Raw genomic sequence first — 27,168 nt, forward strand, 5'->3', positions numbered from 1 at the left:
ATTTTTGTGCAATGTAAACATTGTACAAATGTAAATGTACATTTTTTAATGTAGCATTTAAAATATATCACAATTTTTTAAAAAATGGACAGAAGACAAGTGCTGGGACCCATGGGGCAGAGGGGTGATACATCCAAAGGACTCCCTGCTGTCTGGCCCAGCCTGAGATTACTCAGTATTTTCCAAGCAGGTGCAAGACCACCCTGGCTATAAATGTATATTCCAATGTATATAAATGTGGGTGTTCAAACAGCATTAGCCTCAAGTTTATAAATAAAAATGAGTGCAGGTGGCTATTTGTATTCAGGGCCACTCGTGCCTCTGGAAGGGAGGCTGGCTTTCGGAGCTGTTTATCAGAAAGTCTGATGGCTGCATGTAACACTCAGCAGTCCTGCTCTCCGGGTCCCTCTTGCACTGCCTCCCGATTCTTCTAGAGTGAAATCAGCTGCTTCAAAGCTGGAGATCATGTGCTGGTAGAGATTAGGTCCCTGCAGAGCCTGGCAGGAGCATGGTATCTTACATATGACCTCAGATGTCTCCCGGAGAACGCAGTGTGGCCTCTCAGGTCACGGGCCACATTTGTCACTTTGTACGATCCTTCCCAGTGGTTGGGAGCCCCTTCCTCACTGTCCTTTACCAGCCAAGCGTCTTTCAGCAAAGATGCAGGCTCAGAGCCAATGGGGGGGGGGGTGCGTCTGTGTGTCTACAGTGAATGTATGTACCTTGGTTTCTCTTAGTTGCATTTGTCCCAATCTGATGTGACTTTCTGGAATCACACCCACTTTTCGCAAAGCACATGGATGTCTACAGATAATGTATAGCCACAGGCCTCTCCCCTTGTCATTCCTTTGGACAGTTGATAGTTGCCTGTTATCTTCCATTTGGGGGCTCATTTATGCCTTCCCCTAGTTAGCTTCCAGAATGTTATATCTTAAGAGAGGCAGCAGTCTGTCTCTGACTTGGGCAGTTATCACAGAGGTTTTCTTAGGATTTAGAATGGAAGCATCTCCATTTTGGTGATGGGATGTTTATGGGGCTGGTGGGGAGACCATAATTGAGAAGCATCGTTACTTTTGGTTCTTACAACTGAGGACTGAATGAATACTTAGTGTGTCTAAATTCGTTCCAGTTTGGACTTATGTGACTGAAACATATTTTAATGGAGACCAGTTCTTGATCCCGACAGGAGAGAATAACAATTCTCAAACGAAGTTGATCTGATGCTTGTCAGAATTGTGATGAAAATTTAATACATGTTTTCTTGGATAGGCACCAAACCCAAATACACTTTAATATGCCTGTAGCACACCAGTGACTGAAATGTCTGTGTTGTTTGGGTTGATTATGATTTATGCTCTTCAATTATTAATTTTCTTCACATGGACACCTGTGATGTAGATTCTGTTTAGGACGGAATTATGTAACCCAGTCATGACGTTCTCATCCATTAGGATTGGAGTGTGAAGGCGGGAGTGTGTGCTCATGGCCACGTTCTACCCCAGATCTGGCCCTCAGTGTTCCCACCGTCAGGCAGCAGGATGAAATCAGCTCAGGACAGAGCTTGAAGGATGCTAGAAGACGAGAATTTTTAGAAATGACAGGAGTCTTCCCCAAAGCCAGAAAACACAGTTTGAGAAACCATGTCTGCCAGGGAAGTGTGCTGAAGTGGGAGTAACCCAGCCCCAAAGAGCCTTTCAGAAACCAATGACCACACCATAGGCCCATGGCTGGGCTGCCTGAGTGCCCCCTAATAATCACAGCGTGAGTGTGGGAGGTCACCGGGAATAGTGAGGCTACAATGGCGGGGAATGATGGAATGACACCAGTCTCTACAGGGTGCTGAGCATAGGAACGTTCGACAGAGCAAAATTCTGTAAAATAGACCTCATGTGAGATGATTCACACACACACACAAAATCTCTCTGTCTGTCTGTCTCTCTCTCCTGTTGTTTCTGAGTCCGCATTTCTGTTGGAGGAAGCCTGGCTTGTCAGGAAAGGACGGCGAGGAAGGGGTTCCCACCCACTGTGAAGCCAGGACCCTAGGTCCTGGGATGCACAGCAAGACCAGATACGTGTCCTTGCCTGGGTAGAGCCAGGCCCCTGAGTGAGTGAATAGATCTTGCGCTGGGGCGCAGGACTGGCGTGTGGTTTGTGACAGTATGATCAGAATGCGGGCTTGAACTTGATGGGCCTGCTGGGGACAAGTGGAGTCGGGCAGCACTGAACTCTGGTTCTTTTGTGTGTGGTGACACCTAGTGGCCAATCACTTGTCTCCCGTGCTGTCTTTCACGAGGAGAGAACCCTTGGACACAGGACAGAATTGGATGATTTTTACTCCTAGAAGCCCTAACTCCCAGTTTGAAGGCCTTACGGGGAATTTCAGATTTCCTCTGGAGAACGTGAGAACCCAAGGCACTCAAATTACTCGGGAATGAGAGTCCTTTGGAAAAGCTAAATTTGGTGATGGAGACCGTATTGATACTTTGGTCTCTTTCAACACGATGACATTTGGCCCTAAATTGATGTGGATGTTGTCAGGGTTGGGGGAGCCTGGACATCTCAGGCTGCCTCGATATTCCATCCAGCCATCAGGCAGCATTTGTTAAGTGCCCGCCAGGCGTGGTGTTTGGCTGTGGGGAGACAGGGTGAGTGAAACAGATGTGGCCCTGGCCTTCCAGGCAGCCAGGGGAGAGACAAGAAGCAAGTGCGCCGACCAGATGCTTTCAGAAAACTGAGGCGAGACAGGGCTGTGTGACCGAGAGGGTCTGGGATGGGGCCCAGAACCTGCCTCGGTTATGCTGTCAGGAAAGGATTCCCTGGGAAGGCGTCTAAGTGAGAAAGGTGAAAAGGACACCAGTGCAAAGGCCGCTGGGGGAAGGAGCTTCTTGGCCTGTTCTAGAAACAGACTGGGGGCCAGGAAGGCAGAGCAGCAAGGGGAGGAGGGCGGAGAGGGAAGTAGGCTGCCGGTGTGGGGTCCTGGCAAGGACTGTATGATGTATTCTGAGGTAGGTAGGAGTGGGAGTGATGTCATCAGTTCTGTTTTTTTTTTTTTAATCATTCTGGCTACTTGTGTGGGGTGGTGAAGTTGAAGAAAGTGAGGAGGGGGTCAACGTGAGGAGAAGTGATACCCCAGACCTGAGCTTTCCCACTCAGCTGTGCTAGGAAGTTGGGGTTGTCCCCTCTTTCCGGGCTACCAGTTGTTCATTAGGTCCTTTTCTGAGCCCAGAGGTGGCAGGGGGCAGACAGTAGGATAGGGAGCCTGGGGCCTTACTGGCGGAAAGGAAGGCCCTGAGAGGAGAGTGTGCCACATCAAGCGTACAGCTGCTGTGTAAGCCCCAATTTGCCAGCTTTTTAGCCTATTGTGTGGCCTTTTAGGGCAAGATCTCCTATTAGGTTATGGGGACTGAGCAGTTGACGGGGACCTCCAGGGAGGCTGCTGCCCCAGCTCTGGTGCATTTCTGAGTGCACCCTTTACATGGAGAGCAGCCCTGCCTGGGAGAGCCCACTGGTCCAGGGCTTGCTGGCCCCTGAGGGATGGACAGTGTGAGGAGAGTCCTTGGCACACCAGCCCAATTCCCTTGGTCCTCCGAGTGCAGCTCCTTGGCACCGGGGTTGCTGAGGCTCCACCCCCACCAGCTGCTGCGTTATTTCTGACTCATCCAGGAGTTACAAGTGTGTAACCCAAACCCCTCCACACCCAGCTGCCTCTCCACCAGCTCCTCCTGGAGAGAGGAAACCTGGGGCTTCTCTCCTGGGACCTTTCTGCAGATCCGGTCCCTGCTGCACCTGGACATAGCTGCTGCCTGCAGGAGCTGCCCTTGGACAGGTGGGGTGGGCCTGTGAGGGTGACGGCAGTGAGCCTGGGTGGGTGCCTGTGCCCCACAGCCCTGGCTCCTCCTCCCCCCATCGAGGGACTCCTTGGAACCCAGCCCAAGAGCTGGCCTCTTGAACTTGTCAGGGGCTTTTGCAGAAGGAGCTGTCTTGGTGTTTGGGGGCTGGGTATTGATTCCTGGTTTCTCCAGCCAAAGGCCCCAGCCAGCTGCCTCTGATCCTGTCACTTTTGCTCCTTGTGGAAGTTGCTTGCTTTGAAAACCTGGGACACTTTGGGCTTCATGCAGCACATGCGCTGTGACTCATAACAGGAGCCTTGCTGAGGGGGTGGCAGGAAGGTAGAGCTGACTGGAAGTCTGGGTCAGCTCAGTCCCCCTGGGCCTGACAGCAGAGGGTGCTGGTCGCCAGTGCCTGCTCTAGGATATAGCCACCTAGTCTGGCTGGCTGGGGCCAGTGGGGGTGAGGGAGGAACGTGCAACTCGCCACCTGCTCTGGGCTCTCAGAAACAAGACCCTGAAGCGTTGTCGGCTGCCTGACAACTCCTGCCACGCACCTTGTCTGTATCTGGGTATGTCTCATCCTGACACCCCCCCACTTCGGTGCTTCTCCTCACTCTGCAGGAGTCCCCAGAGCTGGCCAGGGGATGAACCGCGAGGGTGCTCCCGGAAAGAGTCCGGAGGAAATGTACATTCAGCAGAAGGTCCGAGTGCTGCTCATGCTGAGGAAGATGGGATCAAACGTGAGTGCCTTTGGGGTGTTGAGCAGCAGGCACCCCAGGGAAGGTGCCTGATGCAGGCAGAGCAGAGGGGCTGTAGCCACCTCCTGTAGCAGCCGTGGTCTGGGGAGGGGGATGCTGGGCCTGTGGTTTGGCTCTGTAGCTAATTCATGTGACACAGAGCCCAGCATGTCCAGTTCTTCCACCCCCGTGGGCTCAGTCTTCCCACCCCCATCTGAGTTTGGGCCAGGTGGGTGAGAGTTCTAAAGGCTCTGGCCCTCCCTTCCTCCCCTCTCCCACCCCTGAGAGTCTTCTCCCCAGGAGGCGTCCGAGGGGCACTGGGCAGGATAGGCACCGAGAGGGCAGCAGATGTGTGGGGGCTTTTCTCAGAAACGGGGGTGCTCGCCGAGCAGGGCCTGTCTTCCTGCTGGCCCTGCACTGCACTAGAATCCAGTCTCAGATCTGATCCCAGTGCCGAGGCCTGTGGGCCCATGGACCAAGTTTCACGGGGGGAGGAAGTGGGCAGGAGGAGATGCTCGCTCTGGAAACAGAAAGGTCAAATCTCAGGAATAGAGGTTTGGGGAGCAAAGGAGGAAGTACCTTCCGGGAGCCGGTGCATGCACCCCTCACCTGCAGCTCTCTCACCCTTGCAGCTGACGGCCAGCGAGGAGGAGTTCCTGCGCACCTACGCGGGGGTAGTCAACAGCCAGCTCAGCCAGCTGCCCCAGCACTCTATCGACCAGGGTGAGTCAAGGGCCAGGGCGGCCAGCCATGCCACTCCCAGGGCACCAAGTTGTGGTTCCTTTAGGAAGCGTAGCTCCGGGGCAGACAAGGAGGGGCTGCAGCTCCCTCCCATCCACAGAGCTGAGCCCCAGGTGGCAGCAGCATCTAAACAGGAGCCTCCAGCCTGGCCCATCTCCTTGCCCAGGTGGGAGCCAAGGACCCAATCTGGTAGTGGTGGGATCCCTTTCTTGGCCTGAGGGAGGCAAGAAAGATAGGTGTCTGGGCCCCCTGTAACTGCAGAGGCTCTGGTTGTTGCATTTCCTCTGGCTTGACCTCTGCCCACCGAGCACCCTGTCCAAGGACAGTGAAACCACCCTTGTGTGCTAGGACCTGGCCTTGGCTCTGGCTACACTGGGGCAAATGTGTTCCTAGTTGTGCCTAGAGGGGAGGCCCCAAGGGCTCTGGAGGTCTCCATGTGCATGAGGGAGTTATTTCTTTCCTGGGTGCCTTCAGCCAATCATGATAACAGCAGTGGGCAGCATTTGAGTGTCTGCTGTCCAGCAGGTGCCTGCTAAGTGCACACATCACTTCATGAAATCGTAGGTAGCTACTGTTTGTATTACTTCCACTTAATAGGCAAGGACACTGGGGTTCAGAAGCAACAAGTCACTGTCTGTCCTAGAGCAGCAGGAGGCTGCTGGGCACTTATGGGGCTTCCCCTTTCTGGAAGGCTTATACTGACCCTGCAGCCTGGTATCCTGACTAGCATCTCCATCTAGTCCTTTCCTTTTAGTTTATGCTTAGTTGGAATTGTTGGCCATAAAATAGTGCAGCCTGTGGCGTGTCTGGTATGAGTGGTCCCAAAAGGAGAGTGCTGAGGGCTGTGTTTGTGATCCATGAGGTCGAGGAGGAGAGCAGGTCTGGCACATGGGGCTGCTTGTCTTGAAGCTGCCCTTGTTTTCCTGGATGTGGCAGGGCTCTGCCCTGGCACAGGCCCAGGTTCCTGAGCTCTGACGCTGGGTGTGACCCAGCCTGTGCACCTAACTCAGCAGAAATTTACAGGATGTCCCAGTGGCCAGGCAGCTCCCTGGGAGAGCTGCTCACTGTGAACAGCTGCCTGGGCTGTACTCATGCTGTTCTGTACTGACTGCGCTGTCGGCCAGTGGCTGGGGAGGAGATAAGGGGGTGGAGTCTGCCTCCACCCTACCCCTGGGAGATTTTTTCCCGGAGAGATCTTTTCTCTTCCAGGGCTGATGGGATTTCTAGCATGAGTCCCTCTCCCCTGGCTTCTGAACTGTATCTACCTGAAACCCTCAGGCTTCTGAGTCCCTGGGCCATCATCTTCTCTCCCATCCTGGTTTTGTGTCACTGAGTTAACCTGAATTTGGACCGGCGTGGTAAGAATTCCTCTAGCAGAATGCTTTTAATGGAAAAATCATAAGTCGTAGAATTGTATGTCACTATAGAAAGCAACAACACACACACCCCACACACACACAAACACTCACATACGAGTATAGAAAAAAAAAGCTAAGGAATATACACCAGGCTGTTAATAGGAAATTTTGATAGAGGATTGAGCTATATAAGGGACTTTGACTTTCCAAGTCACACATTTTTGTAAAACATTTCTTTTGTAATAAGGGGAAGTTTAGAAAGTGTTTTTAAGAGAACCGTTTTTATTTCACCTAGCTAAACCAAAAGTTGAGAATAAAAATGAGCTCTGTTGAGTTGTTTAAGGAGGTCACGGTGGTTTTACCTGGCCTGAAACTGCTGAGCAGTCAGGAGAGAGCCATAGGTGGGTGGGTGTGACCCTGGGATCCCAGCCCTCCTGGGCATGGGATCTCCACAAGACAGCCAGGCCGGCCTCAGATCCATCTCTCTCTAGGGAGCAGGCTGGAGCCAGGGGAGAATCTCTGGGGAGGCTGGTGTCGGGAGTGGTTCTCTGCTGCTGGGGTGTCCTGCATACTGTCCCTGGCCCCAACGGTCACCTCTGACCTGAACCACACAGGAAGACACGCATGCACGCGGCAGAAGGCCCTGAGAATCCTCGTGGACTGTGAGCTGGAGAGGGGAGGGGGTGGCCATGCCTGCGAGAGCTTCAGAGGCACAGTGTTATTTCCTTTGTGTCCCTAAAGACACCACAGACAAATACACAATAACAAGAAAGCAGTCAGTCCAGTCTCTCCCACTGTGGAGGCACAGCCCTGAGAGCAGCACCCTACGTTTCTGCCCAGGCTGTGGGGCCACATGGGGCTTGGCTAAAATTCTAGCCTGCCCACCTTCTCTGTCGGCACAGCCAACCTCAGTCGATGCACAGCATTGCTTCCAGTGCCTGGGACTCCAGTGTGAAAGGCCCCCAAAGGCCTGGGAGCAGTCAGGGTGATGGGCATGATGGGCTGGTGTGAGCGCCTTCTGCCACTAGGTGGCGCTGTCTTTCAGCAAATGCCCAGAGCTCGCTTCTGCGACTCTTACCTATGCTATTCCCAGGGACAGAAAAGATTCCTCCAGTTCCTGTCGGTGGGGGGCCTGGGGCCACACCACCAATGAGACAGAGCTTGGCATTGGTCCTGGAGTCCCACCCACCACCCTTAGACCCATAGACACTTCCCCTCCAAGGCTGGAGGGGTCTGGTACCGGGGGCACTCCTTGCCCTCCCCAGACCCAGGCAGGAGAGCCGGCTGGGCGTCCCTTGCCCACTGTGGTCTGGTCTGTGCCCAGGCCTCCCGCCTTCCTGTTCTTCCCTTGGTGAATGTGTGTCCAGTATCTGCTGGGTCCAGGCAGGTGATGGGGACCCTGGTGCATGGGCCTGCACCTGGGGCTCACTAAATGGTTCCAGCAGAGGGCCCCAGTGGCCCCCAGTACTGAACAGTGGACCCACCTGGCCTGTGCTGGTCTGAAACATCCATGGCAGCCTCCCTTGTCTTCCATGATACTCCTCCCTCTGTCTCTCTCCTCCCCCTTTCTCCCCTCCCTCTCCCTCTTTTCCCTCCCTCCCTCCCTCCCCGCCTCTCCCCTGCCACATTTTCTCCCTCTCTGCTTGTTCCCCATGTGAGCTCCTCTTTCCCCTTCATCATGCTTGCGTTCTCCATGCTTCTGTCCTTTCCTCTCAGTCCTACACGCTCTCCCTGGGAGCTCACCTATGCTCTGGTCAGTGCCCTCCAAATATGCACCCTCGGCCCAGGCCCCTCTCCTGACCCCAGAGCTTTATGTTCACCTCTCTACTGACCATCTTGCCACAGACCTTCTACACTTGGCAGATCCAGATTCATAACAATAACACAATAACAAGAAAGCAGTCAGTCCAGTCTCTCCCACTGTGGAGGCACAGCCCTGAGAGCGGCACCCTACGTTTCTGCCCAGGCTGTGGGGCCACATGGGGCTTGGCTAAAATTCTAGCCTCTCCTGGCCCCAGAATCTATTCTACCGTCTCTATTCTCTGTCATGACGAATGTACCAGCAAATATGCAGAGTCCCAGGACCCACCCTGACTCCTCTCTCCCCCAGGTATGTACTAAGTTACCACGCCCTTGGGATTCTCCTGCCGTAAAGCTCCTCAAACCTGCTTTATCTTCTCTCTCTTCATTTGAGCCCCCACTTTGGTCTGAGCCCCTGTTAATTCTTACCTCGATCGCTGCAAATGGCTTCCAACTGGCATCTTAGCTTGTCATCTTGCCCCCTCTACTGCACTTTCTACCCCATAGCCGGAGTGACTTTTTTTTTTTTTTTTGAGTAAGATCAGCCCTGAGCTAACTACTGCCAATCCTCTTCTTTTTGCTGAGGAAGACTGGCCCTGAGCTAACATCCATGCCCATCTGCCTCTATTTTATACGTGGGATGCCTACCACAGCATGGCTTTTGCCAAGCGGTGCCATGTCCACACCAGGGATCCGAACCAGCTAACCCCAGGCTGCCAAGAAGCCAAATGTACACACTTAACCGCTGTGCCACTGGGCCGGCCCCTAGAGTGACTTTTGAAGGCTACGTTAACAGGTGTCTCCCAGACTTAAAATCTTTCAGTGACTCCCTACTGCCTTGAGGATAAAATCCAGCCCTCTTAGCATGACAAGCGAGACGCCCCGTCCACCCCTGACACCGTGCCCTCATGCACCATAAACAGCCATAGTGAATGGCTTTCAGCTCCTGTCTCCTGCTGGCCTTTCTGCCTCTGTATTTGCCCCTTGGCTGCCAGGAGCTCAGCCCTGCCCGCCCCATCCCCCTCCCCCACCTCCCCCAGGCCTGGCCGGGCCCTCCTCTGATTTCCATCACACACATGCACCCTGGCTGTGCTGCTGCCCACACTGTCTCCCGGTCCATCTCTTGACCAACTCTGAGCTCCTTGAGTTTAGGACTGTGGCTTCCCGCTTTGTATGTGTGGGGCTGCGCCCCGCTGGGCTCCAGTATGTGCTTGCACAAAAGAATGGAGCAAGCTTTGAGTCCGGAAGCCCATGGTCCCCCACAAAGGCAGGAACGTGGAGCCAAATCTCTGAGCGGTTGTTCCCTAGCCCCCAAGGGTGACAGAGCAGACCTGACAGCCAGGCAAGTCTTTGAACCAGAGGAAATCAATACGTCTCTGGAAAGGTCGCCTTGCTGAGAAGGCCCAGCGGGAGCTCCCAAAGCAGGTGACAGAATGCTGAGTTCATTCCTTTCTTATCTCCGGAGCTACTCTTTCACTAACACATATTGGTCGTTTCTCCTGGCTATAAAACAGTGCATAGTCATTGTAGAAAACTGGGGAAAGGTAGAAACAGCAGACGCCTAAGGGATTGAATCCTCCTTCATAGCTATAATCACTATTCCCTTTTGTTAAATTTCCCATCAGCCTTTTGAAAATATGCATGTATTTCCATCATAAAGTTGGGACCATACAATGTAAACCTTTTATTTATTTATTTTATCTTTTTTTTTTTTTTGAGGAAGATTAGCCCTGAGCTAACTACTGCCAGTCCTCCTCTTACTACTGCCAGTCCTCCTCTTTTTTGCTGAGGAAGACTGGCCCTGAGCCAACATCATGCCCATCTTCCTCTACTTTATACATGGGACGCCTGCCACAGCATGGCGTGCTAAGCAGTGCCATGTCCGCACCTGGGATCCGAACTGGTGAACCCCGGGCCACTGAGAAGCGGAACGTGCGAACTTAACCGCTGTGCCACCAGGCCGGCCCTAAACCTTTTAATATCTATTTTAACATCCGTGTTTTACTTAGAATAATTTTACAGTGTTCTTAAACAATTCTCAAGAAAGCATTTTAGCAATTGCATAATATGGAGCCATATTTCTGTGCTGTAAGTCATTGACTGATCTTTCCCATTGGATGTTTGTTTCTCATTTTTGCTATTAATTATAATAACAGCAGACATTTACTGAGCTCCTCCCATGTGCCAGGTTCCTTGTCAAGCAGCATGCAAGGGTTACCCCAGTGAATCCTCACGACAGCCCTGTGAGGCAGGTGCTATCAAGGGCCCCCCTCTCGAGACGAGAAAACAGGCCCAGAGGGGTTGAGCAACATACTCAAGGCCGTGGAGCTGGTCAGTGTGGGTCCAGGGTGTGGCACACATTGAGCATCCCTGCATGTAAATCTTCATCTTCATCCTTTATTTTAAGATAAATTCTAGGAGTGGCTTACAGGCCATATGCATTTTTAAGCAGGACAGTGTTTTACTCCAGGAACAAGTGTGATTTTGGCAGTGAACGTGGTTATTTCAGGAGGACACAGAAAAAAATGTTGAGTTTTCTGCTGCCTTTTTATTCTGGGCCCTTCACCTGCAGGTGCCTTTTAATGTGTGGTTCTCTGAGAGCTCCCACTCCCCTCCTGCTCCAGCTGTGCACAAGGGACAGGGCGCCCAGCCAGTGCCAACTCCGGGCCTCCAGTGCACTTTGCAAAGGCCTACCTGTGGCCAGTTGCCTGCCGAACGGTCACATTCGTGCAGTGCCTCGTATAGGCCCTTGTCCGGGTGTCCCGGGACTATGAGGACCCGTCTAGACGTGGCCCATCGTGTTAAGGAAGCTCTTGTCCTGTCTCTGCTGAGCAGCCTCCCAGGACATCCCCTGGTCTCCCTCTTCTTGGCCCTGGAAGTCATGGTGCTGGCACAGTGGTGCCTCAGGCTGTTCTAGCCTCCATCTGATCACACTTTTTCCAAGAGACTTTCCAGGGAGGGTCCCCAGCCTGGAGCTAGCTGGGCTGTCTCAGGGCTCTGCTGGCTTTCTCCCTTGGAAGCCAAGGCTGCTGCCTCAGGGTTTGCTTCCAGAGAGCCTAAAATAGGTCATTTGGTCTCAGGGTTAGACTGCAAACCTTGTTAAAACAGCTGTGGTCACAGGCAAATCAGCAGGGAGCCAGTGCCTCCAAGGGAATGGCCCACCCGTTGCACAGCATTTCACAGTTGATGAAGGGAGTGCTCTCGTCTGCTCATCACCTCACTTGACCCTCTCAGCGGCCCACAAGTGAGGGTGCTGGCACCATCGTCTCCATTTTACAGCCAGCGTTTTTCCTGGAATCCTCTCCCACACCCTTCCAGCCTCTGCTCTTTCACTTCCTCCATGCAGCCCTCTCTGATCTCTCCCGGGGCAGCTTCTGCCCCTCTTGCTCCTGAGCTCCCTGTGATCTTTCCTTCTCTGTAGCCAACATCACATTATGTCAGGAGCCTCTTGGGGCCAGGGTCTCTGCCGTCACACATTCAGCCCGTAGTCCAGTGTCTGGCACAGAGGCGGGTCCTGTAAGAGGCTCCTCTTCTGTGCCAGCCTGCTGTACTGAGTGGACCATCTGCTGAGGGTTCTGGGTCCCCTCTCTCCCAGTGTGAGGCTCCAAGGCTTCTCCCAGAGGCTCCTGGCGATAACAAACTCTGGACTGAAATTGCAGTCAGGCCCTGGGAGAATTCAGTCTATGGGATGGGAAGCTAATCTTTTTTAACTTTAATCAACACAGGTAATGAGAATTACCTGTAACCCAATAATGATAAAATTGAACAAAAAAATCACATATACATTGAAGCAAAGTGAAAAATCAACCAGAAGAACTTGGTATATGATAACTTGTGTCACAGAAAAAGAAAAAAAATCCCAAGAACGGGTAAGGAATGTGCTGAAATGCAGGGCCAGTTGCTCAATGCGGCATTCTAGTTCTGGGCGGCGGAGGGCGGCGCCGGCCCTTCCTTCACCCGCGCAATGGGTTCTGTTGTTTAGAACTGAGAACAAAGGCCTCAGAGCCCCTCCTGCAGCCCTACATTGACTTCCCATGAGAGGCAGGCCTGTCTGGGGGAAGAGCGTCAAGGTGCCGCTCAGTCCAGCAGTGGGACATTAGTCTATCGGTCTGTGTGGCAAGTGACGGTCCCCGCCCTCGAGCCACCGGGTCAGCAGGGCAGACAGACACAAGAACAAATTTGTACAGAACTTTGGGCACATAGATCAGAGTATGACTAATCCTGAGGGAAGGGAAACCTACCTAGAAAGCCACAGAAAAGAGGTGCTGTTTCCCTGGGCCTTGAAGGATCCGTGGGGATGTGTGTGTGGGCAAAAGGGGGAGCAGGATCTCGCTGGCCGAAGGAGCCCCTGGAGCCTGTCCGGCACGTGCGAGTGTTGAGTGTCTTCACGTCCCCCTAAGAGACTGGTGTGGCAGTTGCGGGCGGGTGGCAAGTGGCTGGAAAGGCAAACGGGCTCTGGACAGTTTATTCTGAAGACCACAAGGGGTCACCACGGGCCTGAAGGGGAGGGATGGCCAGGTCGGGTTGTCGTCCATTTAGGGTGAGCACTGGGGAGCGGTCTCAGGGCAGAGAGTAAGGCACGGAGGCAGCTGGTAGATCACAGTGATGTCCAGGTGATGCGGATACATTTCAGAGGTGGGACGTGTAGGATGGAGAACCTGCAGGCACGGGTGAGCAGGCGGAGATGGGGTTTGAGACCGAGGGCCAAGTGGACGAGGTCCCTGATCTGAGCAGCTGCAGTGGAGAAGCAGGAAGGGGAGCTCCCAGTGGGAGGCACCTCTGGGTGTCCAGGAGCGGGTGGGAGCGAGGTCAGCTCAGGTGCAAGGTTCAAGGATTGGGCATGTGCAAGGGTGAAGTGTGGAGTCCAGTGAGGGGAGGTGGGGACCCAGTGAGCATGGCACTGAGGACAGAAGGGGGACACAGGGGAGCACTGAAAGGAGGGGAGCGTCAGCAGGGTCATGGTCAGGGTCTCCTGGGTTGGTAATTAAGAGGTCAGTGATGACATTTCCCAAAACAGTTTCTATGGAGCCCTGGGCTGGAAGCCAGGTTGCCAGGGGCCAGGGAGTAAATGGGAAGTGAGGAAATGGAAGCAGGACAGACGTCTCTTTCAGAAAGTTCACAGAGAAAGGACAATGGCTCGGGTTGGAGTGAGGGTCAAGGGATAGCCTGTAGCATCAAGATCTCGGAGTGTGGACCACAGACCACCACATCCAAATCACTGAGGGTTCTTGTTAAAAATGCCAACTCCCAGGCCCCACCCCAGCCTGCCAGACAAGCTTGGGAATCAGCGTTTGAAACATGCCCCCAAGGTGATTCTGGTGCCCACTAGAATTTGAGAATATGCCAGGACATTAGGTAAAGACCTGGTCATTCCTGACCCCTGGAGGGATCAACCTGCCCACACCTCCCAGATTCTGTCCCTTCACACAGCCAAGCTCTCTGCTTAAGGAGAGCTTACCTTTTGGCTGACCGAAGAGTTTGAGTGAGGACAATGGGTACCTCACCTGGGAATACAAACCTAGAGGTAGTGTGTGTGTTGGACTCAGCATGGGTATGGAAGGGTTGGGGGGGCAGAGATGGGTTTAGGGGAGCAGGTCTGGGACCAGAGCAGAGCAGGTGTAGTAGAACCCCACCTGGTAACCATATAGGATGCTGTTATGATGGTTTACGCTGCAGACATTCTCCTGGTCTGTCAGATGGATGGGATAGGTGCGATTCATCACATTTTGCAGATGAGAAAAGGGAGGTGGATGTGCAGGGACTTCCCTGTGTCACACAGTTTGGCAGGATCAGACCCAAGCCTGGGTACCAGGGTCCACCAAGGAAGCGCAAGCCTGGGAGGGCCCTAGTAGCCAGTCAGGAGGCCCAGCACCCTTGCCAGGAGCCAGCTCCACATCTTGGCCCACTTGCCCCACCTTCTGGCAGCCTGAGTGCCTGGTGATGTGGTTGTCAGCCTGGAGCCCCGGAGGCGCCACCAAGCCTGGAACCTGCTTTGGCTACTGAGACCTTGGTGGATCTGGGGCTGCTGTCCCCATGGCAACCAGTGTCATGCTGTCTCTGGGTAAAAGCCATCCCCTGGGAACTTTGGGCATCAGAGATGAGATGTATAGAACCCACGGGCTCCTAGGCCTCGGCTGCCAGAGCCTGCCACCCAGTAGGTGTGGGTTTATCTGGGAAGAGGCCCAGTCCAGGGTGGTGGCCGAGCCTCATCCCCATGGAAACTTTCTCCTTTGGAGGAATGTCCAGGAGGCTTGCTGTCTGACTCATCTCCCCAGAGCTAGTAGCTGAGTCGCTGCAGTTTTGGGTAGCGGGTAGCAGCCACTAGTTGGTATTGACAGCAAGATAATGAGCTCATGGGGCAGGAGGAAGTATTGCAACCAAAACTTGTAGGGTCGAAGAAGGGACAGAATGCTGGGAATGGAAACAGCCCTGGGTGCTTCGGAGCATGTGGCCATGTTTCCTCTGCAGCTCTTTGGCCGTGCGCCTGGAGGATGGCCCAGCCTTGGCAGGGCAGGCTCCCTGGACGGGTTTGAAGCACTGAGCCACTCCTTAGGCTGTCTCCTGCCTCCAGCAGCCAGGGGAATTTGGAGTCTCTGGGGTCTCAGGGTTGTATTTCTGAGTTTTCCAGTTCCCAGTCATTTACCCTCATTAGGAAGCTGTTAGGCCCCTTAGGAGGTCAGGAGGTCATAAGGTCTCTGACCCCAGAACATCTGACCCTGTGGTAGTCCTGTGAAGCTCCAGCTAGCAAGGGGTGTGGGAGAGGCCCCCTGTTTCCAGAACGTACGGTCGTGGGGGCTGGGCTTGGAGGGGTCTGTGGCTCTGAATCAGGTGACGTGGGTGCCCCGGCCCATTGCTGATGCTGGCACTAGGAGTGCCGCCTTTTCTCTGGGGAGATCTGTACAGGACCGTGTCCTGGACTCCGGGGCCCCAGGCTGACAGCCTTTGAGAGCTGAGCTTTTTGTACCTTGTGTCAATTTCTTGGTTAGGGTTTATCCTCAGGGCTGTTTTCTCTCTCCCTGGCCACTTGTGAGCCCCAGCTCCGAGCTGGCCTTGGCCGGATCTGGAGCTGGAAGAGCTCTCGGGTCAGTTTGTCCCCCTGCAGCCAGGCACTGTGGTGGAATGCCGGCAGGAACTGCATGGTCAGCATGTCATAGACCCCTCGGAGGCCTTGTCCCTTCCTTATCCACCACCTGGTCTCTCTCCGCAGGGTCCTCCTGGAGAGCGAGGTGGTGTTGGGAGCTGTCCTCCTCTGCCCTGGGACCTGGGCCCCAGCTTCATGTGCGCTCCAGGGTCTGTGCTTTTCCAGGACCGAGCTCTGCCATTCCCGGAAAAGGACCAGGGCTCTACTAGCACTCCCCAGACAGGTCTGAGAAATAGAGGCCGTGTGCACCCTTGCTCCGTCCATCGGCCTCACGGCTGCAGCCATCTCCACATTCCTCTTTTCTCTTCTGTTTCATCTACTATCACTGACCCAACTCTAAACCTGTGTGGCCAATAGGAGTGTGTTCTGGCAATTCAGGAAACATTGAGGTGCTTAGGGTATTGATAGAAAGAACTTTGAAAGACTTTTACTTAGAGTCTCAAATAGCAAGAGTGATTCTCCAGCCACTGGGTGTTGGGGATTGTGTCTGAGTGCCCTGAGGACTTCTCCAAACCACACTGCTCTGGGCCGTGGGCCACGGTGGACATGGGCCGAGGGTGGTGCTGCTGTGTGGAGCCTGTGCTGGGCTTTCGATCCTGCTGGTGTGAATTCATCCTGAGCTTGCAAACAGACCAGTGACCCCATTGTCTGTCTCTTGCTCCCGGCTAGGGGCCAGCTTCCCTTTTCTAAGCTCTTGCATATTTGTCATTTTTCTCTCCCCGGTCACTCGACTGGACTCTGTTAAAGGGGGAAAGCTGGCAGTGGGCGTGGGAAGAGTTGGCCACTGGGTGCCCTGCCTTGGGTCAGAGGGCCATGCCCTCACAGTGCCTCGGCCCTGCTTTCCAAAGCAGGTGAGCCACAGCACCAGGGAGGCGTCTGGCGGAGCAGTAGGCCAGGGCACGGGGGTCTGGGGACAGGTTCCTCCCAGGTTGGCATCCTGGGTCCCATGTTGAATTTTTTCCAAGGCATCCCAGGGTTGCTTTGGTGGTGGGTTTTTTTTCCTTACTTCTTGTTGATGGCTTTTTTTTTTTTTCCCTTGAGGAAGATTAGCCCTGAGCTAACATCTTTGCCAGTCTTCATCTATTTTGTATGTGGGTCACTGCCACAGCATGGCTGATGAGTGGTGTATGTCCGTGCCCAGGATCTGAGCCTGCGAACCCGGACCACCGAAGCCGAACTTAACCACCATGCCACGTGCCTGGCCCCTTGGTGGCATTTTTAAAATCCTGGGTCTTCATTCCATTCTTTTGGGGGCGGATGGATTGGCCCATCTACTGGGAGGCCTGAGCAGCCTCAGTGCTCTGGGTGACTGGGACATGTTAGTTATTTCCTTCTCCTGAGAGGAAACGGCCAGGAGCCCCATAGTGGGAAGGCCTGGACTTTGGAATCTAGGTCTGGGCCCTCCCTCTGCCTCTCATTCACTGAGTTGCTTCATCTCTCTGAGCTCAGGTTGCTCATCGACAAAGTAACGATTCCTCCTGTGTCCCAGGAGCTTTCCCGGGGGCTGTGAATATGTGAGTGAAAGACCGGGTCCCTGATCATATGGAACACACTTTCCAGTGGGGAATAAGATCCCATCAATTTATAACTCTGAGGGTGGCGCTGAGGCTCCTGAAGTGGACTACAGCTGCCCAAGGAATTGACACGGGGCACTATTTTAGAAATTGTGGTCAGGGAGGGCCTAGGGAGGTGATCGTGCACAGAGACTGGCATGAAGTGCAACACTGTAAGATGGACTTGGGGAACAGCATTGAGGCAAAGGAAACAGCAAGTGCAGAGGTCCTGAGGAATAAGTTACTTGTAGCTGGAGGATAGCCTGGAGGCCCTTGTGTCTGGTCTGGAGTGAGGGGTGGGGGTATATAAAAGAAGGTGAAGGGGCTGGCCCCATGGCCAAATGGTTGTGTTCGCGTGCTCCGCTTCGGCGGCCCAGGGTTTTGCCGATTCAGGTCCTGGGCACGGATGTGGCACTGCTCGTTGGGCCATGCTTGGGCGGCATCCCACATGCCACAACTAGAAGGACCCACAACTGAAAATGCACAACTATGTACCAGGGGCCTTTGGGGGAAAAAAAGAAAAAGAAAATCTTAAAGAAAAAGAAGTGGAAGAGGCAGCCAGAGGCCAGATCATGTTGGGCCTTGCATGCCATGGTGTGGAGTTAGGAGTTTACTTTGAGTGTGATAAGAAATCTTGCAATAAGAAGTCTTTGCAGGGTTTTGAGCAAAGGAGTGGCAGGGTCTGACTTATGGTCTTTTTTTTTTAAAGACTGGCACCTGAGCTAACATCTTTTAGCCAATCTTTTTTTCTTTTTTTTCTTTCTCCCCAAAGCCCCCCAGTACTTAGTTGTATATTGTAGTTGTGAGTCCTTCTGGTTGTGGCATGCAAGATGCCACCTCAGCGTGGCCTGACAGGCGGTGCCATGTCTGCACTCAGGATCCGAGCTGGCAAAACCCTGGGCCACCGAAGCGGATCGCGCGAACTTAACCACTCAGCCACGGGGCCAGCCCCTGACTTACGTTTTTAAGAACTGTTTTTAAGTAGTTTCCCACTACTGTGTGGAGAATGGACCATCAGGGGCCAGAGTGGGGAGATCCAGGAAAAGGGGGTACAGGAGGACAGTGAGGGGCAGTGGTGGCCTGGACCAGCGTAGTGGTAGGGGAAATGGTGACCCATTCAGGATATATTTTAAAAGTAGAGTCAACAAGGTTTGCTGATATGTTGTATGTGGAGTGTGTGTGAGAGACAGGGGAGCATCAGGAAGACCCCAGGGTTTTTAACCTGAGCAATCAGAGGATGGAGGTGCCATCGGCTGAGATGAAGAAGCCTGCAGGTGGAGCAGGCTTGGGAGCTGTACTCTTTGACATTCCACCAGCAATGGGGGAGGGTTCCCATTTCTCCGCATCCTTGCTGACGCTTGTTGTTGTCTGCCTTTTTGATCCAGCCATCCTAGTGGCTGTAAAGTGGCATCTCATTTTGGTTTTGATTTATATTTCCATAATGACTAATGATATTGAGCATCTTTTCATGTTGTTGACCATTCATATATCTTATTTGGAGAAATGTCTTTTCAAGTTCTTAGCCCATTTTAAAAATTGGATTGTTTGACATTTTATTATTATTGAGTTGTGTTACTTATATATTCCAGATACCAGACATATGACCTGCAAATACTTTCTCCCATTCTGTGGGCTACTTTTTGACTGTTTTTTTTCCTCCTTGGCTGTGGTTTTGCTGGATAGTAGGTAGGGACAGTGGGAATCTTGTTCATCCATTCATGCGCATCACTACTTAGATGACGAGGCATTTGGCTACCTCGAGAGAGTCATAGTTACTCCCGCCATTTGCCCGCGCTCCACTGAATTTCTGTACTTTGACATTCAGAACAGTGGGCAGAAACAGCCCAGTGGGCCTTCACAATTCACTTCTTTGATAGTATCCTTTGAGGCATAAAAGCTTTTAACTTTCATAAAGCCCAATTTACCTATTTTGTTGTTTTTGTTGCTTGTACTTTAGCCGTCACATATAAGAAATCATTTCTTAACACCGAGGTCATGAAGATTTACTCCTGTTTTCTTCTAAGAGTTTTATAGCTTAGCTCTTATATTTAGGTCATTAGTCCATTTTGAGTTAATTTTGATATATGGTGCAAGGTAGGGGTCCAACTTCATCCTTTACCTGTGAATTTCCAGTTGTCCCTGCACCATTTGTCCAATTCTTTTCCATTGAGTTGTCTTGGCACCCTTGTCAAAATTTAATTGACCGTAAATGGGAGGGTTTATCTCTGAATCTCAGTTCTGTTCCATTGATCTGCATGTCTATCCTTATACCAGTTCTACCCAGTCTTGTTTACTGTAGCTTTGTAATAAGTTTTGAAATCCAAAAGTGTGAGTCCAACTTTATTCTTCTTTCTCAGGATTATTGTGGTTTTCTGGATCCTTTGTGTTTCAAGTTTTAAGAGCAACTTGTCAATTTCTGCAAAAAAGGCAGCTGGGATTTTGGTAGAGATTGTGTTTAATTTCTTTCAATGATGTTTTGTACTTTTAGAGTATAAATTTTGTACTTCATTTGTTAAATTTATTCCTAAGATTTTATTTCTTATGCTATTGTAGATGAAATTGTTTTCTTAATTTCATTTTCAGATTGTTCATTGCTAGTGTATAGAAATACAAATAATTTTTGTATATTGATCTTGTACCCTACAACTTTAGCTTATTAGTTGTAATAGTTTTTTAGTGGATTCCTTAGGATTTTCTATATTTTCTAAGATCCATGTTGTCGACCAATATATAGGCGTACCTTATTTTTTTGCACTTCACTTTATTACACTTTGCAGATATTGTATTTTTTACAAATTGAAGGTTTGTCGCAACCCTGCATTGAGCAAGTCTATTGGCACCATTTTTCCAACAGATTTGCTCACTTAATTTTTTAATTGATATGTACATTGTTTTTTTAAACATAATGGTATTGCACACTTGACAGACTACTGTATAGTATAAACAGAACTTTTACATGCACTGGGAAACCAAAAAATTTGTGTGACTCGCTTTATTGCGACATTCACTTTATTGCGATATTTGATTTATTGAAGTGTCTGGAACCAAACTCGCAATATCTCCGAGGTATGCCCGTAGTTTTACTTCTTCCTTTCCAATCTGGATGCCTTTTATTTCTGTTTATTGCCTAATTGCCCTGGATAGAACTTTCAACACAATATTGAATAGAAATTGTGAGAGTGGATATCTTTTTCTTGTTCCTAATCTTGAAGGGAGAGAACTTTCCATCTTCACAATTAAGTATGATAGTAGCTGTGAGTTTTTGGTAAATGCCCTTTATCAGACTAAGGCAGTTCCCTTCTATTCCTAGTATGTTGAGTATTTTTATCATGAAGGTGTGTTGAATTTTGTCAGGTGTGTTTTCTCTGTCTGTTCAGATAATTATATGGTTTTTGTTCTTTTTTCTATTGATATGATATATTACATTAATTGATTTTTGGATGTTAAACCAACCTTGCATTCCTGGGCAAATCTCACTTAGAGTATACAATCCTTTTTATATGTTGCTGTATTCAGTTTGCTAGTATCTTGTTGAGTATTTTTGCATGTCATAGATATTATGAATATCTGTATTCATAAGAGATACAGGTCTGCAGTTCTCTTTTCTTGTGATATATTCATCTGGTTTTGGCCATCTTTATCTTTTATGTATCAAAGAGTGTGAAACAGGAGAGACTGACCATCTTCTCCCCTCCTGTGCTCACCTGCATCTGGTGAAAAAGGATGAACAGAAGCCCTGAGCGCAAGTCCAGATAGTGTCAGCAGAGGTACCAGTGGGATGGACATTCCTCATGTGTAAAATGGGATAGGAAACCTAACTAATGGCCTGGAGGCAGTGGGCTGGGCCTGCTGGCTTCTTTGCAGTGACTTCCTGTTCTGACCCCTGTGATTCCTGGACAGTGGGAGCACGCATGGGAGTCACCACATGCTGGCCTTTTAAGAAGGTGAGACCATGGGGACCAACCTCCAAGGTCCCTCCTGTATCTAAAGCTCTAAGAGCTCAAATCATGATAACTAACTGAGCAGCTAACCCTCCCTGTAAGCTACTGGCCCAAATTTCATGGAGAAGAGGCGAGGGGAAAGCAGAGTCCTTGCCCGGAGGCCTGCCGGGTTCATGGTCAGACCCTTGTTGAGTGATGAGTCCTAGGCCAGACAATGAAAAGATAAGTCAGAGAATGCTCTAGAAGAGCCTGCCCCCTCTTGAGCCCTGAAGGAAAGCAGGTCTCTGTGGTGAGGCCTGGAAAATAGCAAGTCCTTTAGGAAGAGAACAGGGCCCAGGATGGGCAGCAGCTCTGTGGGCCCTTGCCACACTGCTCCAGCAGCAGAGTGGGAGGCTCTATAAACAGGAGCCGCGAATCCCCAGCCTTCCCCACCCCAGCCAGGGATGGGGCTACCAGATGGCAGTGTGGCACGGGTGGGACTCTGACAAATCCTCTGCTTCAGGTGTCTTGTTAAACAGATATCAGAGTCTCTGTGTGACCTTGAGGAGGTTACTTCCTTCCGCAGCTGTCAGGGTGTAGTCCAGGTTCCGGACAGGCTGCAGCATCAGGAGCCTGAGCCCCTGGGTCTGGGCTCCTCCAAGGAGCCAATGGCTGTTCCTCTGCAGACTCACCATTCCCTCCTGGGGCAGCCTGTGCTATTTTTGTGCCTGCAGCTCAGCACAGAGGCCCAAGGTCCCTGTGAGAAAACCCACGAGGCAGGCAAGGAAAGAAGTGAGTGGGCTGCCACTGTTCATTGCAGCCGAGGCTTCTTTGGCTGACAACCCCCCTTTCACCATCTCCTGCCAGCCCCCTCCTGATTAGCAAGCTGGGAGGCGCACTTGGGAAAAGCCGGCATCTGTTAGGTAACCAGCTCAGCTGCCATGCAGGGTATGAGGTAATCTTGGATTCTGTGGTTGCTAGGAAAATTCTGCCTGCAGTGATATTGCGTGGTCCTAGGACTGAGGCGAGAGAACAGAATGTTCCTGAGAAGACAGAGGAAGGATTTGTAAAGCTTCCCAAGCAAAGGAGCCCCATTCCAAGAAGTCAGACGATTTGAGCTCCCTTCCAGAGGCTTATTCTCCTTTTCAGGAATAGAGGTTGTGCTGGTAACAGCAGAACCCCATCAAGACAGATGCAGGGTTAGTTCCATTGGCAGCACCTTGGAGCCCTGGTACCAAATTGAAGACACGTCTCTGTAATGTTACATCCTTGTGGATGGGCCCTCCGGCAGCACCCGTGGCTGGGAGCCTCCTCCGTTCCTCCATGAGGCAGGGCAGTTAGGAAGGAGGTTGGTAGGAGGCTGCCACTGTGAGGGGGCGACTCCCCCATGGTGTGGATGAAGATGGCCAACACCATGCCTGAGGAGGCAGAATCCTGCCCTCTCCCCAGCTCCATGTCACATGCCAGAAGCTCCACCACGCACCACCCACACCAGCCCACCCTTTGTTGGCCTTTCCTGTGTCTGCTGTTCCAATCCTCCCCTCCTGGGGAGAATTCCTCCAGACGCACAGAAGAGAAGTATGTCAGAAAGGCCGTGGGCAGCCGACTGTTGTTCAGGGCGCAACCAAGAACCGTCCTTTAGAAAAAGGGGAAAGAGCGGCAGGACCGAGGGCGGGCCAAGGCTGGGGAGGCAGAGCAGGACCGTGGTCACCTCGCCTGCCCTGCAGGGTCTGCGGCTCAGTCAGTGCCTTCCCTCCCGGCAGCTGGGGGCGGAGGCAGGTCAGTATTTCGAGCTCTTTCCCTCCTCCCTCCTGCCTTTTCTGGCTGCATGTCAGAGCCTGTCTTATGGAAAACAAGACAAAGGAAGTGATTTCATGAGTGCCTGGACCAGAATCTCAAATCCACGATTAAAAATAACAATAATAAAGATTATGGCCATTATCTGTCTCCGTAGCAGCCAGGCCAACTGCAGGCTGGAAATGGGCCTCGCCAAGCTCCTTTGAGTAGGGTTTGGGCAGAGAGGAATGGCTATTGGAAATCATAATGAGCAAGATCCTCCAAAGGGATCAAGACAAGAGTCTTAAGAGAGAGAGGTTCCCAAGGGCCCTGGCTTTGGTGACCTTGGAACAGGGCTGTGAGCAGAGCCCTGCTCTGGGACCGACAGCCCTGTGTTCTTGCCATGCTCACTGCTTAGCTGTGTAGCCTTGAGCAAGCCTCCCAGCCTCACCCGTGCAGCCCGCAACCCTGCAGCAGGCTTGCTGGTCTGTCCCCTGACCAGGCTGTGGGAAGGCCCCGAGGGGAGGTGGGCTTCCTTGAAGCACTTTGCACTCAGAAAGCACCACGCTACGGCAGACTGATGCTGCAGCTGGGGGCCGCAGCCTCCTTGCCTTGTGCCAGATTGCAGCCCAGTGCCAGAGGCCCATCCAACAATTCTTTTCCCCTGGTCTGCAGGTGCAGAGGATGTGGTGATGGCGTTTTCCAGGTCAGAGACGGAGGACCGGAGGCAGTAGCTGCGAACCCCTTGGAACAGCCTGGAAGCTGGCAAGGGCCAGAGATCTGTGTGGACCTCGGCCGGCTGAGTGGCAGCAGATCACCTTCCCACCCCACCCCACCCCACTCCACCCCACCCCACCCCACCCCAGGCCACTCGGCGGGGCTGGCATCGCGGGAGACACCAGTGGTGCAGCTACGATTGGCTTAAAGGGATGGACTCACGATTGGCTGGAGGAAGAAACCTTTTTATTTTTAAACCTTGACCAATGGAAACCTTTTATTTTTATTTCTGACTCTTACTTTTTAAAAAATTTGCGCCTCGGTATATGGCTTCCCAGGAAGCTCTCCGAGCTCTGGTGCTTTATTTAGGTCACTTTTTAGAAATGTGAAGAGGGCTGATTGGCTACTTAAACTGGAAAAGGATTTTGATTGGCTGGCTAATGGGAAACGGTTTATTCTTTGATTGGCTGCAGGTGTTCTGCTGATAGCAACAGCTTCTCTCTTTCAAATGCTGAAAACAGGGTTTGGGACATTGGTTGTTATGTTTGACTTGAAAAAAAAAAAAGAAAGAAACCAAGTGTGCTCTGCAGTATTTATTGCACACAGAGCTTGCTGCTGCTTTCACGCCTTTGGTTTGTGTTTCATTGGATTGGCTTTCAGTATGTGAATTTGGTTTCCCATTGGCTCACCCATGCCTCCCGTTGCCGTGGGGTTCCCCCCCCCCCCCCCCGCCGCTGCGTGCAGTCCCTCTCCAGCCTGGGGGTCCCCCTGGAGAGCGCATTCGCTTTAATGACCACACCTGGCTCCACCAGCAAGGGGGCCTCAAGGACTCTAAGCAGGGTCCACAGCTGGAAAACAGGGCCCCAAGGAGGTTTGCGCTGTCCTGAAGAGTGGCCCAGAGCTTAGAGGTGACCATTAGGCAGGATTTATGTGCATTGCTTCCATGAGCTGGCGGCCAGCTAGCTTCCCTCCTGAGAATGGAATTGCTCAAATGCTGTCCGGGCCCCTCTGGCCTCCCTGGGTTGAGCAGAGGAGCGCTGCGCTGGCAGCTCTGTCCTCTCGGCCATTCCCTCCCTATCCTGCTTCCTGAGGCCTCATCTGGGGGCTCCTCCTGTAAAGGGCAGGAGTTGCTCCTAGCTGTGAGACCCCACAATGCAGCAGAAGTCTCTGCCTGGGAGGCTGGAACCCTCACAAAGGCCTTGGCTTGGCTTACAAGGCCTGGGAGGCCTTTGGCTCCAAACATCCACACCTGGCCTCCCTCAGCCAGGCCCCCCCCTGGGGTATCTGCCGCTGGGGCAGTAGCTCCGGGCAGCACTCGGCGTTCTCTCATCCAAGGCCCGTGCCCCTCACTGCACTGCCTTCAGAAGGATCTCTCTCCATGTCAGCCTGGAAGGGACAGCGTCATTATTTATGCAGTGCCCACTGGGACCACTGGCTGGGCCTTCACTGAGCGAGTCCCACCAGGCTGGCCCTTACCCTGGCCCCCGGAAACACATTGCAGTGCAGTGGTCTTTGAAGGGCTTCAGGAACCCCAAGTCTTCCACCTGCCCCCTTCCTTCCCCTGGAGGCAGCCCACCCTTCTCCCTGCATCTCTCACAGAAGTGGAATCTGGGTGGGGAGTTGGAGAAAGATGCAGGCCTCTCCCCTCCCCCTGAGGAAGTAGATGGCTGAGGCCCCCTTCTTGCCTCTGGTACCCAAAGTCAGGAGAAGACTCTTGGAGCCGCATTTCCCCCTTCTCAGGGCTGTTATGGAGCGCAGGAGCTGAACACCAACGTGTCCTGGGCCCGAGCCCTGGAGAGCCCCATGGTGAGTGGGCAGTTCACGCTGTGCTCTGATCATTGTCTGAGCCTTGCCCCAAAAGGAGGACTCGAATGTCATGGCCTACACACCCGTGTCCTCCTCCACGTACACAGGCCTCTGGCCCTGGTTAGCTGACTGTTAGCCTGCAGAGGCCACTGATCCCCAGGGGACAAAGACTGTGGGTACCCCAGCAGGGGCCTGAGAGCATCTTCCTCCGGGGGAGCAGTGCATGTGTACACATGCATATGTGAGCACATGCACACACAGACACACACACCTGCACGCTCACTCCCACTCAGTGGCCTGCAGCTCCAGCTGAGCCCCTGGGGAAAGGTGAGTTTTTTCGGTCTCCTCTGCGCCCAGGCTGTAACATCTGTTATCAGGCCTCAGCCGGCTGCCCCCTCCCTTTGTACCTGTAGCTCCCATAAAGGGTCCACGTCCTGGCCTTTGCTGTCTTCTCTGCCCCAGCCTGTCCTTATCAAGGTCATGGGCCTTCCTCTTGTAACAGTGATGGCCCTGATCTGTCTCATCTTCTGAAGGAGAAAAGTGAAAGTGTTGCTGTGGCTTCATATTTCAACTAAAAATATATCTGTTGGAGAAAAAATTAACAATAAAGATTTTTAATAGCTTGGTGCGTGAGCTGAGTTATCTCCCATGGAGTTGGGTTCATTCTCTGATTTCCCCACGGCTCATGGGCTCTGCTGCCAGGGCCCCTCCTGCCCAAGGAGACGCTGCAAGGAGGCACGAAAACCCCGGGTTCGCTAGTTTAATTGCCTGTGATGTGGAGTGGAGCTCGGAGTTTGGAAGAATTTCCAGATCTCCCCAGCCCAGCTGACAGGTCCGGAGGAAGGCTGAGGCCCTTTGTGACCCAGAGATTCCAAATGTCAGCCCAGATTGGACTGAGGTCCGTAATCTTCAGAGGTCACTTCACCCGTCCATGCTCCTGAGCAGACACTCAGTACCCATAAGGGTGTGGGGATCCTTCCATCCTAGACTCCCCGACATCCTGTGTGATGGCAGCAGGCTGAGAATGGTCGTAACAAAAGTCCTTCCATCATCCCAGAAATGAAAGATTGATTGGTATTCAGCTGTATATTCACGTTTGGAAGCTGAAATTATTTCTGCTTTAGGAATTTTTGCTTTGGAAGCATTTTCTAGAATTTTTCATTTCTCCCCTTCATCATCCCATTTTAGGTCTTCATTTTTTTTTTTTTTTTTTTTTTTTGCTGCTTACATGGACTCACTGCTTCTGTTTCCTTTTCAAAGCATTTCACTGGGTGCTAAAGGCTATGGGGTTTCTAGAATATGAGGACAGACGGCACAATCAACATCATTAAATCAATGTTGGAAGAGAGTTGGAGGTGGTCTAGCAGCCCGTGCAGTGGCCGGATGTGTGAGTCCCTTTAGAAACACCTCTGGAAAGGACTTGTCTGGCTTTTGCTTGAATACTCTCAAGGACTGGGGAACTCACTACCTCACAAGATAGCCTATTCCATCTTCAGGTAATTTATGTTAATTCTTATATTGAACTGGCCTGCCTTTCTCTGTAACTTCCTTTTCTAGGAAGGAGTTTATAGTTATTGAGAGAAAGACAAAAAAAGAAAGCCTTGTTAGCTAAAAATTAAACAGAGACACATATCAAGGGCCCATATCAGGTAAATTATGTGTAGAATTTCCCCACCCCCTCCCAGTGTTCTGAGTGACACTGTTGGTGGCTAACCTTGGAGTTAATCGGCTCTTCTAAACTGGGCCATTGAGCAGAGGGAGGGGCTGGCTGGCCCTGGTCCCACCTGCC

At 52.1% G+C, this 27,168-nt stretch overlaps 1 protein-coding gene across 2 annotated transcripts in view; it reads left to right on the top strand.

Moving 5' to 3' along the window:
* Positions 1–26,003, top strand: part of CTNNBIP1 (catenin beta interacting protein 1) — a 48,761-nt gene extending 22,758 nt beyond the window's left edge. The window contains exons 2-5 of one of the 2 annotated variants that reach the window (XM_046661031.1): positions 4,452–4,570; positions 5,200–5,290; positions 15,674–15,830; positions 23,532–26,003. In XM_046661031.1, the coding sequence (XP_046516987.1) occupies positions 4,475–4,570; positions 5,200–5,290; positions 15,674–15,816 (330 nt within the window). In that variant the 5' untranslated portion in view covers positions 4,452–4,474 and the 3' untranslated portion in view covers positions 15,817–15,830; positions 23,532–26,003. The remainder of the gene's footprint in view (positions 1–4,451; positions 4,571–5,199; positions 5,291–15,673; positions 15,831–23,531) is intronic. The other variant, XM_046661033.1, reaches the window with a different exon arrangement.
* Positions 26,004–27,168: the final 1,165 nt, after the last annotated feature.

This window comes from Equus quagga, chromosome 5 (genome assembly GCF_021613505.1).
Source record: "Equus quagga isolate Etosha38 chromosome 5, UCLA_HA_Equagga_1.0, whole genome shotgun sequence".
NCBI classification, from domain to species: domain Eukaryota; kingdom Metazoa; phylum Chordata; class Mammalia; order Perissodactyla; family Equidae; genus Equus; species Equus quagga.